Source organism: Borostomias antarcticus (genome assembly GCF_949987555.1).
Source record: "Borostomias antarcticus genome assembly, chromosome: 30".
Classification (NCBI taxonomy): domain Eukaryota; kingdom Metazoa; phylum Chordata; class Actinopteri; order Stomiiformes; family Stomiidae; genus Borostomias; species Borostomias antarcticus.
Window position 1 is genome coordinate 4,716,568 of NC_140263.1, and position 15,099 is coordinate 4,731,666.

Below are 15,099 nucleotides of genomic sequence, written 5' to 3' on the forward strand. Positions count from 1 at the left end.
CTATGAATCCACAGTCCCACCTGTAGCAGCGCTAATGTAACTTGGGGAGGTGTTTAAAATCCCTCTCCAAATAAGACCCTCCCATCCACCCCTCTCACCCTCCCACCCACCCCTCTCACCCTCCCCTCTCACCCTCCCACCCACCCCTCTCAATCTGTAAATATGAGCTGGGCAGGTATGAGAGGACGCACATGGTAGATGTCGACGAGGAGGCTAGGATAGGATAGGTGTTCGACTCGCTCCTATCCTCCTTTATTTATTTTTGCTTTACCTCCCCTTGTATCCTCGTCTATAGTAGGATATGGAAGCCTAACCGCTTGCTACTGTTTCTCTCTCTCTCCTGGATGCATATCCACACTGAAACTGAATATTACAGCTATACGGAGGACAGCGTTGGGGATCCGACAGGTACGGGACTTAAATACAACAGGTTTCTGAATATCATCTTTGATTTTTAAGAAAGATAGACTCATGATCAAATGATATCACGCGACATCAGCATAACGCAACAGGTGCGCGTTCCTAAAGATTTAAGTTAAACAATTTGAGACACTTCTCCACTGTGTGCCAAGATTCAAGAATTATTCATTAATTTGTTTGTTTTATTATTATTTTTTTTTAAAGATGTCGTTCTCTCTATAGCCTACACTTCCTGTGTTTATATTAATAATAGGCCTACACACTTTTAAAAATCTGTTTCATATAATTTATCTTAGGTTTTTATTGCAACTGCATTGAAATGTGGATTATTTCATCATAACCTAGATATGCTAGCCACGTAGGCCTATTCGATAAAGAAAATGTACACACAAATAGACTAGGCCTACAGTATTTGTTCATGTTACAGGTGTTCTGTTGAACGGAATGGAGTACAGTTATGATGTCGATCTGGAAGAGCTTTGTCCAGTTTGTGGAGATAAGGTGTCTGGATATCATTATGGTCTGTTGACTTGTGAGAGTTGTAAGGTGTGTATACCTTTCCAAACAGACACCATATTAGTCATGCTCTTTTTTCGTTTCTTCATTAGCCTTTAGTAACATGTATGCATTCAGATTCGCATTTGATTTATGATATCTTTAATGTTCTCTCATTTACAGGGTTTTTTCAAAAGGACTGTTCAAAACAATAAGAGGTACACGTGTGCAGAGAACCAGGATTGTAAAATTGACAAAACTCAGAGGAAACGGTGTCCATTTTGTCGATTTCAGAAATGCCTAAATGTTGGAATGCGATTAGAAGGTAGGAAATCCTCTCTTCTTCTCCAATGCTTACAGTCCGTTCGAAGCTCTCAGGTCGTTTATACGATTCAATTAATCAAAATCCATTGTATCGTTTAAATGGAAATAATTATAGGCCTATATATAATTGTATACACAACCATATAATATTATACTCGAAATGTTATCCTTATTTATCCATTACCATTTCCATATTGTTGCAAGCAGACCCATGTTTTTGTGTATTTTTATTTTAGAATATTTCTGTATAATTTTCACTTGGACATTCATCATTACATAATTTATATTTAGATAATAATTTTGATAACTTTAGCTCATAAAATACTCGAGAATAGACACCATACCTTCGATTTGATAGGCCTACAGTCGACTGACCCTGAGCTTATGAATAGAACATTACTGGATATAAGTTGAGGCAGTAATTGTACATTAATTGCAATGACATCATTTTGAGTAAAGTTGAGTGTGAATGTATGCTATTTGAAGTCCTCCAAATCGAAATGTTAGGTAATCCAGTGGTTATAGCCTACTTAAAATGAATTAAAACTGTAAACACGAAGCCTTCGGTGTTATAGGCCTAACGGTTTATAACACCGTTATAAGCACCACGTTATCATGTATTAAATTATTGCGTTATGAATGGTGGCAAATTGCAGTGTCACACTTTCTACCGGCAGATTAAAGCTTTTTGAAATGCTTTTTTATAATTAATATTGTATTATATCATATGAGCCTATAGCCGGTATTGAGCCTAAATTCGTTTTCAACATAATTTAAAAAGGGTTTTAAACAGTCATTTTGGGGGGGTTGATCTATCTCTACTTTTCCTAATTTAAGTAATTAAGTAATGAGAAGTGCACATGCTGGACATACTCTATTTAACTAATGCAGTATTACATTATGACTCATGAAAGTTTATAATTCTTGCTAAATTGACTATGTCCTCATGTCTTCCTCATGCATTTCAAAACATGATACACGATGGTTCAAATGACAGAACCTGTTGAGAAACACGTGGTTCTGAGATATCATTGTAAGAGGTTGAATATACTATACATTCATGACTAATTTGACATGATCCATGTACATGTATGTAAGAAATAGACTAAATGTGTCTATTTGTTGATACTCAATAGGATTTATTATATAGGTGATATATTTCACTTGTAGTTATATAAGAACAGAATGAACAAGAAAAGCTAGCCAGTTGTTGCACATAGTATATACCACAGTATCCCTTATAAGGCTTGCGGCAGTGAGGGTTTCCTGTTGTTGTTGTTATTGTTGTTGTTGTTGTTGTTGTTGTTGCACCAAGAGTTCTCCTACTGTATGCTCACATCTACTTCAACTACAGTCACTCTTTAAATCATCAATGTTATATATGAGTTGACAATATCACCATAACTGTCGGATGATTCTGTTCGACTCTCATCCCGTCTCCTCTTCAGCGGTACGTGCCGACCGGATGAGGGGCGGCAGGAATAAATTTGGCCCCATGTATAAGCGCGACCGGGCCCTCAAGCAGCAGAAGAAGGCTCTGATAAGAGCCAGCGGCCTCAAGATGGAGAGCACCCCGCTGGTATCCCCCTCCCAGACGGACTATAGCTTTGGCGGCGGCCTACCAGCCCTCCACGCATTGCCCAAGACCCTCCTCCAACCCCCCGCCGCCCCCCTCCCCCCGACAGACTACGACCGCCTCTACGGGGCCCCGTCACTCGCGGTGCCCGCGCCCACCACCAACGCCTGCAACCTACCAGTAGTCCCTTACCAGTACGCCCCCTTCCCCAACCGGGCCATCAAGTCCGAGTACCCGGACCACTACACGAGTTCCCCGGACTCGGTGCTGGGCGGCTACGTCTACCCGGAGCAGCTGGCGTACTCGGGCCCCGGCTCTCCGCAGCTGGCCCCGGGCGGCGTCCCCCAGCTGGTGCTGGAGTTCCTGCGCTGCGACCCCGACGAGCTGCAGGTACAGAGCAAGATCTCCGCCCACATGCAGCAGGAGCAGAGCGTCCACGGGAAGCCGGAGAGGCCCGGGACCTTCGGCCTCATGTGCCTCATGGCCGACCAGACGCTGTTCTCCATCGTGGAGTGGGCGCGCAGCTGCATCTTCTTCAAGGAGCTCAAGGTAAGATAAGATGAGATGAGCCCTCCCTCCCTCCCTGTCCCAAAAGTCTGAAAGAGCTGGCTAATTGTAACCTGACGCGCCAGATGGTTTGCTTTGCATAACCGTCTGGGAACACTCCATTGGAAACTGTTTGGAAAAGGGAAGGCACTTTCAAAAATACTTTTCAGGTGATTGGATGAACCGTCTGTCGCGCGCTAACTTCAACCGCTCCTCGCTGTCGTCGCACCTAAACCCGCCCATCTGTTTGTATTTGAAATTCCTCAGAACCAAAGTTGATTGGCGAGATCGTTTTCTGATCTGGCACAAGCGGATCTATATGGAGAGTATCCGGACTGATTTTGCGAGAGAAACAGAATGTGAGCTCTCAGAATCAGCATGGTCTCATGAATCTAGGCTAGTTGGGCTTAATGAAAGTTTTTTGGTTTCATATCCAAAAGCAAAACCAGAGTTAACAGTCGGCTTCATGTACAGTGGTCTCTATCTCTCTCTCTCTCTCTCGCACACACACACACACACACACACACACACACACTGTAAACATTGCATGAGTGATCCGCCATGCATGTTTGCTTGGGGCTTCCCTCCCACAGTGGTGTCCAGCATGATGAGAACATGCTGACAGGAGAACGGGGCGTGAGCCAGGTTCGTCTGTCCAACGACGAGAGAGAGAGGAAACCAAGTGACCGAGCGTTTTCATTCCGGTCTGAAAATCACCAGCAGCCAGTGAGATGAGATAGACGCCGTCATACAGTATGCTCCGGTCATGTGACATACTGGGACATACAGTACGAGGATATTTCAAAAATAACTGCATGTTTCCAACCTCAAAACAGGAAGAATATAAATTGAGCGTGGCTTAATGAGTATTGAGACGTGATAATCAAAGCCTACTCCATGTTCAGCTTTAACCCTTTCGATACGACCACGTCACCGGCAACATTTTAAAAATATCTAACAAATATTTAATAATATTAAAGAAATATCTAACAAATCTAAAAAATTCCTCACTCCAACACTTGCTGAAAGCTGAGAAACTGCGCTTTCTAGTATTATAGGGAAAATAAAATTATTCAAAATGTTGTCACTGTACTTTCAAGGTTAAAAGGGTTGACCCTCAGTAGCACCCATACATCCATGGTAGCACCACACGTTTAGCTATGTGAATGTCCTCAACCGTTGTCTTCGCACACTCGAGACTTTCCAGGCTGGACTGACCTGAGCCACCCGTTATCACACACAACAAACACACAGACGCCGTGACTCCTAGCCCTGGCCGCTAGTTAGCTCGTAAGCTTCTTGGCCTTTGTGTGCGCGTGGGCCTGCCTTTTGGTTCACACGCTGAGAAGAGCTAGGGAAGGTGGCCATCTCCATACATGGAGGTCATGTTTTACTCTTGTGTCACATGATGGTATATGCACTTCATTCTGACCTTGTCAAACCCTACCTGAGTTTTTTTTGTGCATTTCGAGGGCGTGCTCTCCTCAAAGAGGTCGTGTCTCTCTGGCCCTTGTCTCTAACCTCCGCGGAGTCCGGTATGTGGACAGCTCTCCTGATACAAACACTGAACTATTACCTCACGCCAGCCTACTCTAGAATTATTTCACCCTTGCTCAGCTTTGCTCAACATAAATGTGTTCCATTGTTCACCCAATAGCAGTAGCAGCTAGCTAGCTTGCTAAACGATAGCCAAACCAAGCTATCATTAAGATGGGATTTACCAAACATAACATGTCCGCTACATTTTGGAGGGAAAACGTGACTATAATGGACAAAATGGCCGATTACTGATTGCTCCAACTATGAAGACTAGCAGATAAATTGATTGGATGGGCTAAGCTGGAGTGATAGCAGATGTACAGTACTTAGTTGATGTCCATAGTGCTCCAACGGGTACTACGAGAAGTAGTCTTTACTTCTTTTCCGCATAAACCATTATTCTGCTTTCTTCTTCTTTTAAAATTATTTACATTTACATTGAATTGAATTCTTGGTCCGTCATTATAGTATAGGTTATGTGTGTGGTGTGGTGTGGTGTGGTGTGGTGTGGTGTGTGTGTGTGTGTGTGTGTGTGTGTGTGTGTGTGTGTGTGTGTGAGAGAGAGAGAGAGAGAGAGAGAGAGAGAGAGAGAGAGAGAGAGAGAATGTACTGTATGTCTACAGAATGAATGAATTGCCCTCCACTCTGTAGTGAGACTGACATGGAAGGGTCAAGGTCGTGGAAGGGTCAAGGTCGTGGCAGGGTCAAGGTCGTGGCAGGGTCAAGGTCGTGGCAGGGTCAAGGTCGTGCATCTCCCCTAAAATAAAACACTTGAGTTTCAGCCTAAGGTGAAGGAAATGAACACTTCAGAAAGTGCCGTTTGCTGAGATATTCTCCTGACTCTCACTCAGATTTTCACTTTCACTAAACAATGTCATTGTTTAGTTTGATAAGACTAAGAGCGTGACACCAGTACTGTCAATCTGATATATCTAACTTATTTTAAGGTTTCAAGGGTGTGTGTGTGTGGGTATTGATAAAGTAAGCAGAACGTAGCTACTGTAGTATACTTTCTTGTTTTAGGGTCAACAAGTGCACAGTGAACCTGTTGTCCCCCACCCATGATGCATGTCGTCAGCATGTACAGTTGTTGAATGTGTTAAGTGAGGTGGGCTTTTCTAGTTCAGATTTTTTTAGAGACAGCATCTTTTTTAGTTTTGTCTAAAATGTAAGTATTTATTTGAAAGTAAGTAGTGAACACGTATTTGTACTGCAAAGCAAATGTCAAGGTTTGCCAAAAAGCATAAAATAAACTTCTCTCCGTCTTCTGTAGCCGTCTCTTTCTATCTCTCCATCCTATCCTAGTCCTCTGTTGATCTGTTGCTGTCACTCTGTCTTATCATATTCCACTCTTCTGTTGCTGTCTCTTTCTGTCATATCATAGTCTTATGTCTTGTTTTGAAAGATAGTTTTTTAGGGCTTTTCAGCTTTAATGGTATAGGACAGTGTAGAGAGACAGGAAACGTGGGAGAGAGAGAGGGGAGGACATGCGGCACAGGACCTGAGCCGGGAATCGAACCCGGGTCCGCCACGCAAAGGACTAGCCTTCATATGGTGCGCGCCTTACCCAGTGAGATACCGGGGCACCCCATCATAGCCTCTGTCTCTCTGCTTTGCTGTCTGTCTGGTTTTTTTGTTGGAGGAGACGGGAGCAATAGACGCCGTCTTCTTGGTTTAAGTTTGGCAAATCTGCCGATCGCTGCACAATGATCCACTTCAACATGGACAGAACTGCGAGGTGGTTAAGCCTCTCTTGACTCAGCTGCAGTATAGAGCTGCAACATGTCATTAGTTATTTTGAAATGTACTGTAGTACATACTGTAGTGCCTGATCAAAAATGCACTTGCCATGACCGTTATGTCCTCCCATAAATTCAATTCACCTAGAGAAAACTGAGACCTCCAACGATTTGAAGAGTCCTTCAACTGATCCACCTCCTGAGTCCCACCCTGCAGCTGTCGATATGGTAAGATTATGGTCAATCTACTTACACAAATCAATTTACAATTTTAACATTGATTTCCTCTTTGACATGAAAGTAGCCTACAGTGCAAACTTAGATGCTGACTCAAATTTGAATCTCTCTCTCTCTCTCTCTCCCTCGCTTGCACCATAGCTAGCCAAAGGTATTTACTGATCAACAGTATTTACAGTATTGTGATTAGTGTGTCTGTAGTATGATCAACTGCACATAGTGACGGGCTTCACTCAACCCTTCACTCCAACCCCACCCTGGTGATGGAAGACAGTCAGAGGTTTCTGGAGGTCTCTGGGCTCAAACAACACTCGTATCAGCAGGAGGCCATTGAGGACCAGTCACATTACAAAAAAGGCCCATCTGACAGAGGTGAATCTGAATCATACTATACTGTACTATGTATACTATATACATCATATATTATTTCATCTGCAATAGGTAATGGAGAACTGCAGTGTGTTAGTAATCGGTTGCTCGTTCCCATCCACCATGGGACGTTGATTTTCCTAACTTGAAATACAGTATTCTGCCATGTATGTGTTTTTTTTATAATCTTTGTGGCCATCCTGGATTTCCAAAAGTGAAAAACTAAATGTTTACAGTAAATCTACATAACTTTTGAACTAGTCATCGTACAGAGACATGGCCCCATTTTCTGTTTGATTTTGGCATTAGGAATAGATGGAGGTGGTTATTATCATGATTTTAACATGATGTATGGTACATTCAAACTTTAAAACATAAAAACGTAGGAGAAAAGTATAAATAATAGGTGTAATTGGGCCAGAGAACTCTCTCTCTCCTTTTCTCCCCTGGACTCTCTCCTCCTACCCCTCCTCACCCCTGGGCTTTATCTCTCTTCCTCCTCACCCCCTCTCTCCCTCTCCCTCTCCTCTGGACTCTCAAGGATGGCCACAAAGATGGTAAAATAAAATAATACATACATGGGGCAATATTTTAAAGTTGTGAACATACATTTTTCTTTACTAGACCACTTAAGGATTACAAAAGACTAGGTTAGAAAAATATATCTATAGGGTGCATGGGAACCCCCCCCTCCACTACACTATAATTATATTATTGAATTTTGATTTCTTTTTTCTTTTTATCTTTAGGCAACATCACTGCGCTCTCAAATCCTGTGCTTTAGAGTTGCAGTCCTCCTTCTTCTCCTTCCCCACAACACTCGCTGCCCCCTGGAATCGTCCCAACACCACAGACCGCGCCCCAGAAAACCCTAACACCTTGTACTGCCACCAGCCAAATCTGAGTTACTCCTATCCCCACACTTCCCGTCTCCTGAATAGCCCAACACACCATCCTAATGAATCCCCTTGGAATACCACCAAGACTACACACTGATGCATCTCAGAGCTACTCCCTTTCAGATGGACGCACACTCACTGACATTATTTCTGTGCAGATGTTATAGCACTTTGTCATAGTTCTTTGTTCGAAAGTCATTACAATTCTTGTTCAATTATGTTGTAAAATTTGACTCAAGTTAATAAATTCCAAAAAATCTAATGTTGCTGTTTTTTTTCCACTTAATGCTTTCAGATGTTAGGTTCAGGAGGTGTAATAATGTGAATGGAGGATGACTGAGGATCCATGTTTGCTTTAGTTAAATATTTTAGTTCAAGCCTACTGTGGGAACCAGTGAATCCTAATGGTGAACCAGTGAATCCTAATGGTGAACCAGTGAATCCTAATGGTGAACCAGTGAATCCTAATGGTGAACCAGTGAATCCTAATGGTGACCCAGTGAATCCTAATGGTGAACCAGTGAATCCTAATGGTGACCCAGTGAATCCTAATGGTGACCCAGTGAATCCTAATGGTGAACCAGTGAATCCTAATGGTGACCCAGTGAATTCTTATGGTGACCCAGTGAATCCTAATGGGACCAGTAGGTTTCTAATGGAATCGAATGGTTTTAGATCCTAATGGGACCAGTAGGTTTCTAATGGTTTCTAATGGAGGCGGACAATTCCCATTAGGATATTACCATTAGAGAAAACCTAATGGTTTCTAATGGTTTTTGTCTAATGGTTTCTATGGTTTTTTTCAGCAGGGAAACCTAGCTAGCTAATAAGCTAACGCCAACCGCGGATAAACCTAGCTAGCTAGTTAGCTAACGCCAACCCAGGAAAAACCTAACTAGCTAGTTAGCTAACGCCAACCCTGGATAAACCTAACTAGCTAGTTAGCTAACGCCAACCCAGGAAAAACCTAACTAGCTAGTTAGCTAACACCAACCGCGGATAAACCTAGCTAGCTAGTTAGCTAACGCCAACCGCGGATAAACCTAGCTAGCTAGTTAGCTAACACCAACCACGGATAAACCTAGCTAGCTAGTAGCTAACGCCAACCCTGGATAAACCTAACTAGCTAGTTAGCTAACACCAACCCTGCAAAAAGCTCTGTCTAACTCTGCTGCTGCGGTCTCACCTGCGGCTACCTGCTCATTCACTAGCCTACAACTTCCTTCTCAATCTGCTTTTTCACACTCTTTCTGAAGAATTAACCCAATATCCTTTTTTTTTCTCATGGCGCTATTCCTTTATCAATGTAGTGAGTGTGTTTTTTATCACCTTACCATGAAGTCACAAACATACGGTGAATCTTTTCAATTACTGTTATCTAAATGTCATAACTGGTAAACTTGTATGGAACGATCAGTGTTTGTTCATGGGTTGAAACTATGACTAACACAAAGTCTTTCAGTGATCGCATATAGCTTTTCAGTTAGTCGACAACACTACAGTACCACCTCACAATCTAACACTGTTCAATAGACAGCACAGCAGCCCTATACCTACTCCCTGTGTACCTGTGTGGGTGCAGTTTACACACCTGTCACCCATGTGTGATCTCCCCCTTATACACACGCACACACACACACACACACACACACACACACACACACACACACACACACAGACACACATCTTTTGGCAGGATTACTGTAATTGAACTATGCAGATAAACAGCGATTGTGTCCATGTAGATATACAGTAGCATGCTGTACTGCAAGGTGTCAAATACACCAATGACACCAATGAGAAAATGAAATGGGAATTATGGCACTAACGTTGTACATTACATTACATAACACTACAGTCAATTAGCAGACGCTTTTATCCAAAGCAACTTACAGTAATTACTGTAGATTTAACGTAGGTAGTCAGTGTATTACTACTCGCCAGAACTCACAATGCGTCTCCCCTCTAAAAGAGCCAGTTCTGAAGGCAAAGTGCAAGAGTAGTTTGAAGCCGCTGTGAGGGGTAGGGGGGGGTAGCCTCGCTGTGGTCCCCGGCTGGGAGGGATATCTCCCCGTACCAGTGAGCTGTGGGGTGTTAGCCATGCCGGGACCCAGGTGTCTGATGTTTGCCATGTGGTGTGTTTGTGACAGTGGTCTGGGACGGTATTTACTCTTTTGACCACGTGTTGATGGGCTGTTTCCAGGTCTTTGTGTTTCACGTTTGTGTCCAGACAGGTGTGTGTGTGTGTGTGTGGGTTTGCGTGTGTGTTTGCATGTGTGTGTGTGTGTATGCCTGCATGTGTGTGTGTGTTCATCCTCTAAGACCAGAATGGGCTTGGAAGTGTTGCTCCATTTCCCTATTGTAAAAATTGGGGAATAATAATAATAATATTTTAATTTAGTTTGTTGTTTTGGAAAGGGGGAGGGGGTGAAGCCTTGTAAACTGTATAGACAAAATAGCACTACAATGTATTTAATGACTGAGTGAGAACACGTTACACACTTAATCATCATGATCACTATCCCTCTCTTAATGTATAGTACGATGTATAAAGTATACAATGGGGTACATATTAAATACAAAGATTCTTCTCAAATTGTTCATAGACATCTATCATATCACTGGATCCATTGGTTGCCAGGTGCTAGATTTAAAGGCTTAGCCTGAGGAAGACCAAGAAACAATGAAACACATTAAAATTCCAAGGTCCTCCTCTCTGTGTGTGTGTGTGTGTGTGTGTGTGTGTGTGTGTGTGTGTGTGTGTGTGTGTGTGTGTGTGTGTGTGTGTGTGTGTAGTTCTAGAATGCTGCAGTACACTGACCATAAAACCTTTTGTTGCATAACTGTGCTCTGATAAGTGGTTGGCCATCTACTTCCTGAAGTGAGTATTGACTGAAGTCTGGTATTTGTGTTGACCCTAAAGTCCCTCTTCATGAACTTGCTGTACCATAACAAAACACATGAAAATTCAACCCTGCAACAAAAGAGCTAGAGTTCATAGGAAATGTATTTACTCTCTGTTTTGCCATGGCAACAGAAACTCGCAACAACCGGCGTCTACCTCATGTTGACATGTTGGTGCTCTTCACAAGCCGTTGAATTGGACAAAAGTCTATTATGTGGTTACTCCGTTCCAGAGAACGCAGACGTTAAACCATGGCGGTATGCTTGAGAAATCTGGTTGCTTAGCAGCATTACAATGTGGATAGATTTTTATTTTCTGGATTGTCTGACAAATTGAACGTATGGTAGTATATAAAATAAAAAATATATCTCAAATAATTAAATAGCTACAGTAATAATCAAGTTAACGAGGACAAAGATTTACAATGGGGGAAAAAAGTAAATAAGTATATATATATATATATATATATAACTCAACTGCTCTGCCTTTGGCAGGCTCAAGAAATAGCTGCTTGTCATTTTTAACGTTAGCTAGCTAGCTACCGCCGCTAACGTTAACTTGACAGTGTTGTTGTCGCGGCAAACTAGATGTTGAGATGGACCAAAGTAGTTATTGTTTTGAATATGAACATTCAATGAAACGGTCCACAGGTCTACATAGACATACAGTAGGCTTCTGAAGGGTAAACAACCCCTGTGTTCTATTGTATCTGAATTACAATAGCGATTACTGTGTGTTTGAATGGTTGTGCGTCATTGTGGTCTGCCCTCAGGTTGGAGACCAGATGAAGCTTCTCCATAACTGCTGGAGCGAACTGCTGGTGCTGGACTTCATCTCCAGGCAGGTCCACCATGGCAAGGAGGGCAACATTCTCCTGGTCACCGGGCAAGAGGTGAGGCATCACCATCGTCATCCGCTTATCCGGGGTCGGGTCGCAGAGGCAGTAGTTCCAGCAGGGGGCGCCAAACATCCCTTTCCCTAGCAGCATCAACCAGCTCTGCCTGGGGAATCTTTAGCCGCTCACAGGCCAGTGTGGAGATGTAATCCCACCACCTGGTCCTGGGTCTACCCCGCGGCCTCCTCCCAGCCGGACATGCCTGGAACACCTCCCTAGGGAGGCGCCCAGGAGGCATCCTCACTAGATGCCCGAACCACCTCAACTGGCTCCTTTCGACGCAAAGGAGCAGCGGCTCTACTCCGAGTCTCCCGGATGACTGAACTTCTCATCCAATCTCTCAGGGAGACCCCAGCCACCCTCCGGAGAAAACTCATTTCGGCCGCTTGTATCCGTGATCTCGTTCTTTCGGTCATGACCCATCCTTCATGACCATAGGTGAGGGTGGGGACGAAGATAGACCGGTAGATCGAGAGCTTTGCCTTTTGGCTCAGCTCTCTTTTTGTTACAAAAGTGCAGTAAAGCGACTGCAGAACCGCACCAGCTGCTCCGATTCTCTGGCCAAACTCCCTCCATGGTTCCCTCACTCGTGAACAAGACCCCCTGATACTTGAACTCCTTCACTTGGGGTAAGAACTCATTTCCTACTCGGAGCGGAGGGACCACTGGTTTCCTGCTGAGAACCATGGCTTCAGATTTAGAAGTGCTGATTCTGTAATGGAATTAAATCTGATCGAAAGTAAAAAAGATTTGCCAAGGTTCGCTCAAAGTCTGTCATCCTGTCATAAATTAGGTTAGCACAGCTATGTGAAAGGTTGAGGGAGGTGGTGAATTACAAGGGAGGTGGTGAAACTACAATTTTCTATGACAATTTCCTGTTTGTGCCTAACCAGGCACAAAAATATAGAAACATTAAATATAAAATAAGCATATCACAAAAAATCTATTCCAAACACAAAGTGTAAACACTCAAACTCTATGCTATACATGTGGAAAGGAAGTAATCTCTTTTTCTCCACTAGGTGGAGCAGAGTAAAAAGGCCTGAGAATTTTATTATGAACATTTAACAAAAATTTGATTATTTTCTTTCCAGTAATAGTAGTCTAAAATATTTTGAAAAGGGGAAAAAACCTCTTGCTCGATTAAGAGGAAAAACATAACTCTTCTAAAACAAATATCATAAATTTCTTCAAAATAATTTAAAAGTTCCTTCACTCCTGTTGTGGACAATCGAATGTCATTGGGGAAAACAAGGCGACTCCTCTTCTGGATCGCAGCTTCCATGTCTCATTGTCTGAATGTTCAAAGTTGGTTCCAGTGTGTGCGTGTGTGTGTGTGTGTATTGTGAGGTCATGGCTGTTGAGCCTCTCCACGTTGCCATAACAACGACCATGAGAAGGAAGTGACCGGCAAGGTCACTCTCCGATTGCTCATCAGAGGAGAGGACAGTGTGGCGGCCCACTGCTTTGGCCCTTGAGATCTCTGGTTCGGCTGCATGGACCGTCCTCTGCTGCTTGGACCCGCCGACAATGGCTCCCATGGACCCACAAAATCCTCTCAGCTACTTTGACAGCTATTCCACACAGGCCTGAATGCCATGGTCCTGATTGCTCCATCTTCTGCGGGTAGGTTTACCCCACCACCTCTACTTCTCAGGCTGCTCGTCTGCTCCTCTGGTCTGGAACACCCCGGCAATGGCTCTCACGGACCCACAAAGTCCTCTCAGCTACTCTGGCAGCCGTCTGCGTGGTGAGTTGAATCTGGTACGGCCGCGGATCAGGACCCAATCCCCAGGCTTGATGTGATGCAGGAACCCCTTTTTTTGTGTGAGGAATGGCTGTCAGCAGTCTGTTGAAGATATTCTCAGAAACATTGTTAAGTGCAAGTCACACTCTATCATCTCCTCTTCATGGCATGAGACTGATCTTGCTTTGGGGAAACGGTGTTAGTCGTGTGTGTGTCAGTGTGGATCTGGTGACTGCTGGTTTGGTGTGTGTGTATCAGGAGTTGGTGACTGATGGTTGGTGACCTATGGTCATGAAGGATGGGTCATGACCGAAAGAACGAGATCACGGATACAAGCGGCCGAAATGATGGGTGGCTGGGGTCTCCCTGAGAGATCGGGTGAGAAGTTCAGTCATCCGGGAGAGACTCGGAGTAGAGCCGCTGCTCCTTTGCGTCGAAAGGAGCCAGTTGAGGTGGTTCAGGCATCTAGTGAGGATGCCTCCTGGGCGCCTCCCTAGGGAGGTGTTCCAGGCGTGTCCAGCTGGGAGGAGGCCGCGGCGTAGACCCAGGACTAGGTGGCGGGACTACATCTCCGCACTGGCCTGTGAGCGGCTTAAGATCTCCCAGGCAGAGCTGGTTGATGCTGCTAGGGAAAGGGAAGTCTGGGGCCCCCTGCTGGAACTGCTGCCTCCGCGACCCGACCCCGGATAAGCGGATGACGATGGATGGATGGATGGATGGTTTGGTGTGTGTGTGTCAGGTGGAGCTAGTGACTGATGGTTTGGTGTGTGTGTGTCAGGTGGAGCTAGCGACTGATGGTTTGGTGTGTGTCTGGTAGAGTTGGTGACTGATGGTTTGGTGTGTTCAGGTGGATCTGGCGTCCATCGCTGTCCAGGCAGGAGTCACACTCAGCAGTCTGGTCCAGAGAGGACAGGAGCTGGTGGAGAAACTGCAGAACCTACAGGTGGACCGCCGGGAAATCGCCTGCTTCAAGTTCCTCCTCCTCTTCAACCCTGGTGAGCGGGGGGGGGGGGGGGGGCGGCTTTGCACGTTATAGAGTCAGAGACCTAATCATTTGTGCTTACATGAGTTAATGAGTTACAAACAAAGTTTAGAAGAAAGAGGAACCAACTGGAACAAATGAAGCGTTCTTGTGTTGCTCAGCACTGTTCTGTAGAGCTGCACAACTGATGGAGATTATTTGAGAAAGTATGTTCTGTTTACACGGCCATTATCCAAGTATACCTTAAACAAAAATTTTATGTTTAAAATTCAAAAACTTTTAATTTTTAAAATGTTTAATTTCTAAAGTTATTAGAAAGTGAATTACATACAAATCATGTATAATTTGAAGGATAGATATTCAAACACGTCAAAAGTCAAAGTAAATGAGAATTGAAATAATTAAAATGATCTTCACCGATGGCCT

General features: G+C 44.0%; 1 protein-coding gene across 1 annotated transcript in view; it reads left to right on the forward strand.

Moving 5' to 3' along the window:
• Window positions 1–864: 864 nt before the first annotated feature.
• nr5a1b (nuclear receptor subfamily 5, group A, member 1b) overlaps window positions 865–15,099 on the forward strand; it is a gene marked incomplete at both ends in the record, with an annotated part of 16,130 nt that continues 1,895 nt past the window's right edge. The window contains 5 exons of the mRNA XM_084460047.1: window positions 865–966; window positions 1,099–1,240; window positions 2,688–3,364; window positions 11,822–11,941; window positions 14,539–14,686. Of these exons, the coding sequence (XP_084316173.1) occupies window positions 865–966; window positions 1,099–1,240; window positions 2,688–3,364; window positions 11,822–11,941; window positions 14,539–14,686 (1,189 nt within the window). The remainder of the gene's footprint in view (window positions 967–1,098; window positions 1,241–2,687; window positions 3,365–11,821; window positions 11,942–14,538; window positions 14,687–15,099) is intronic.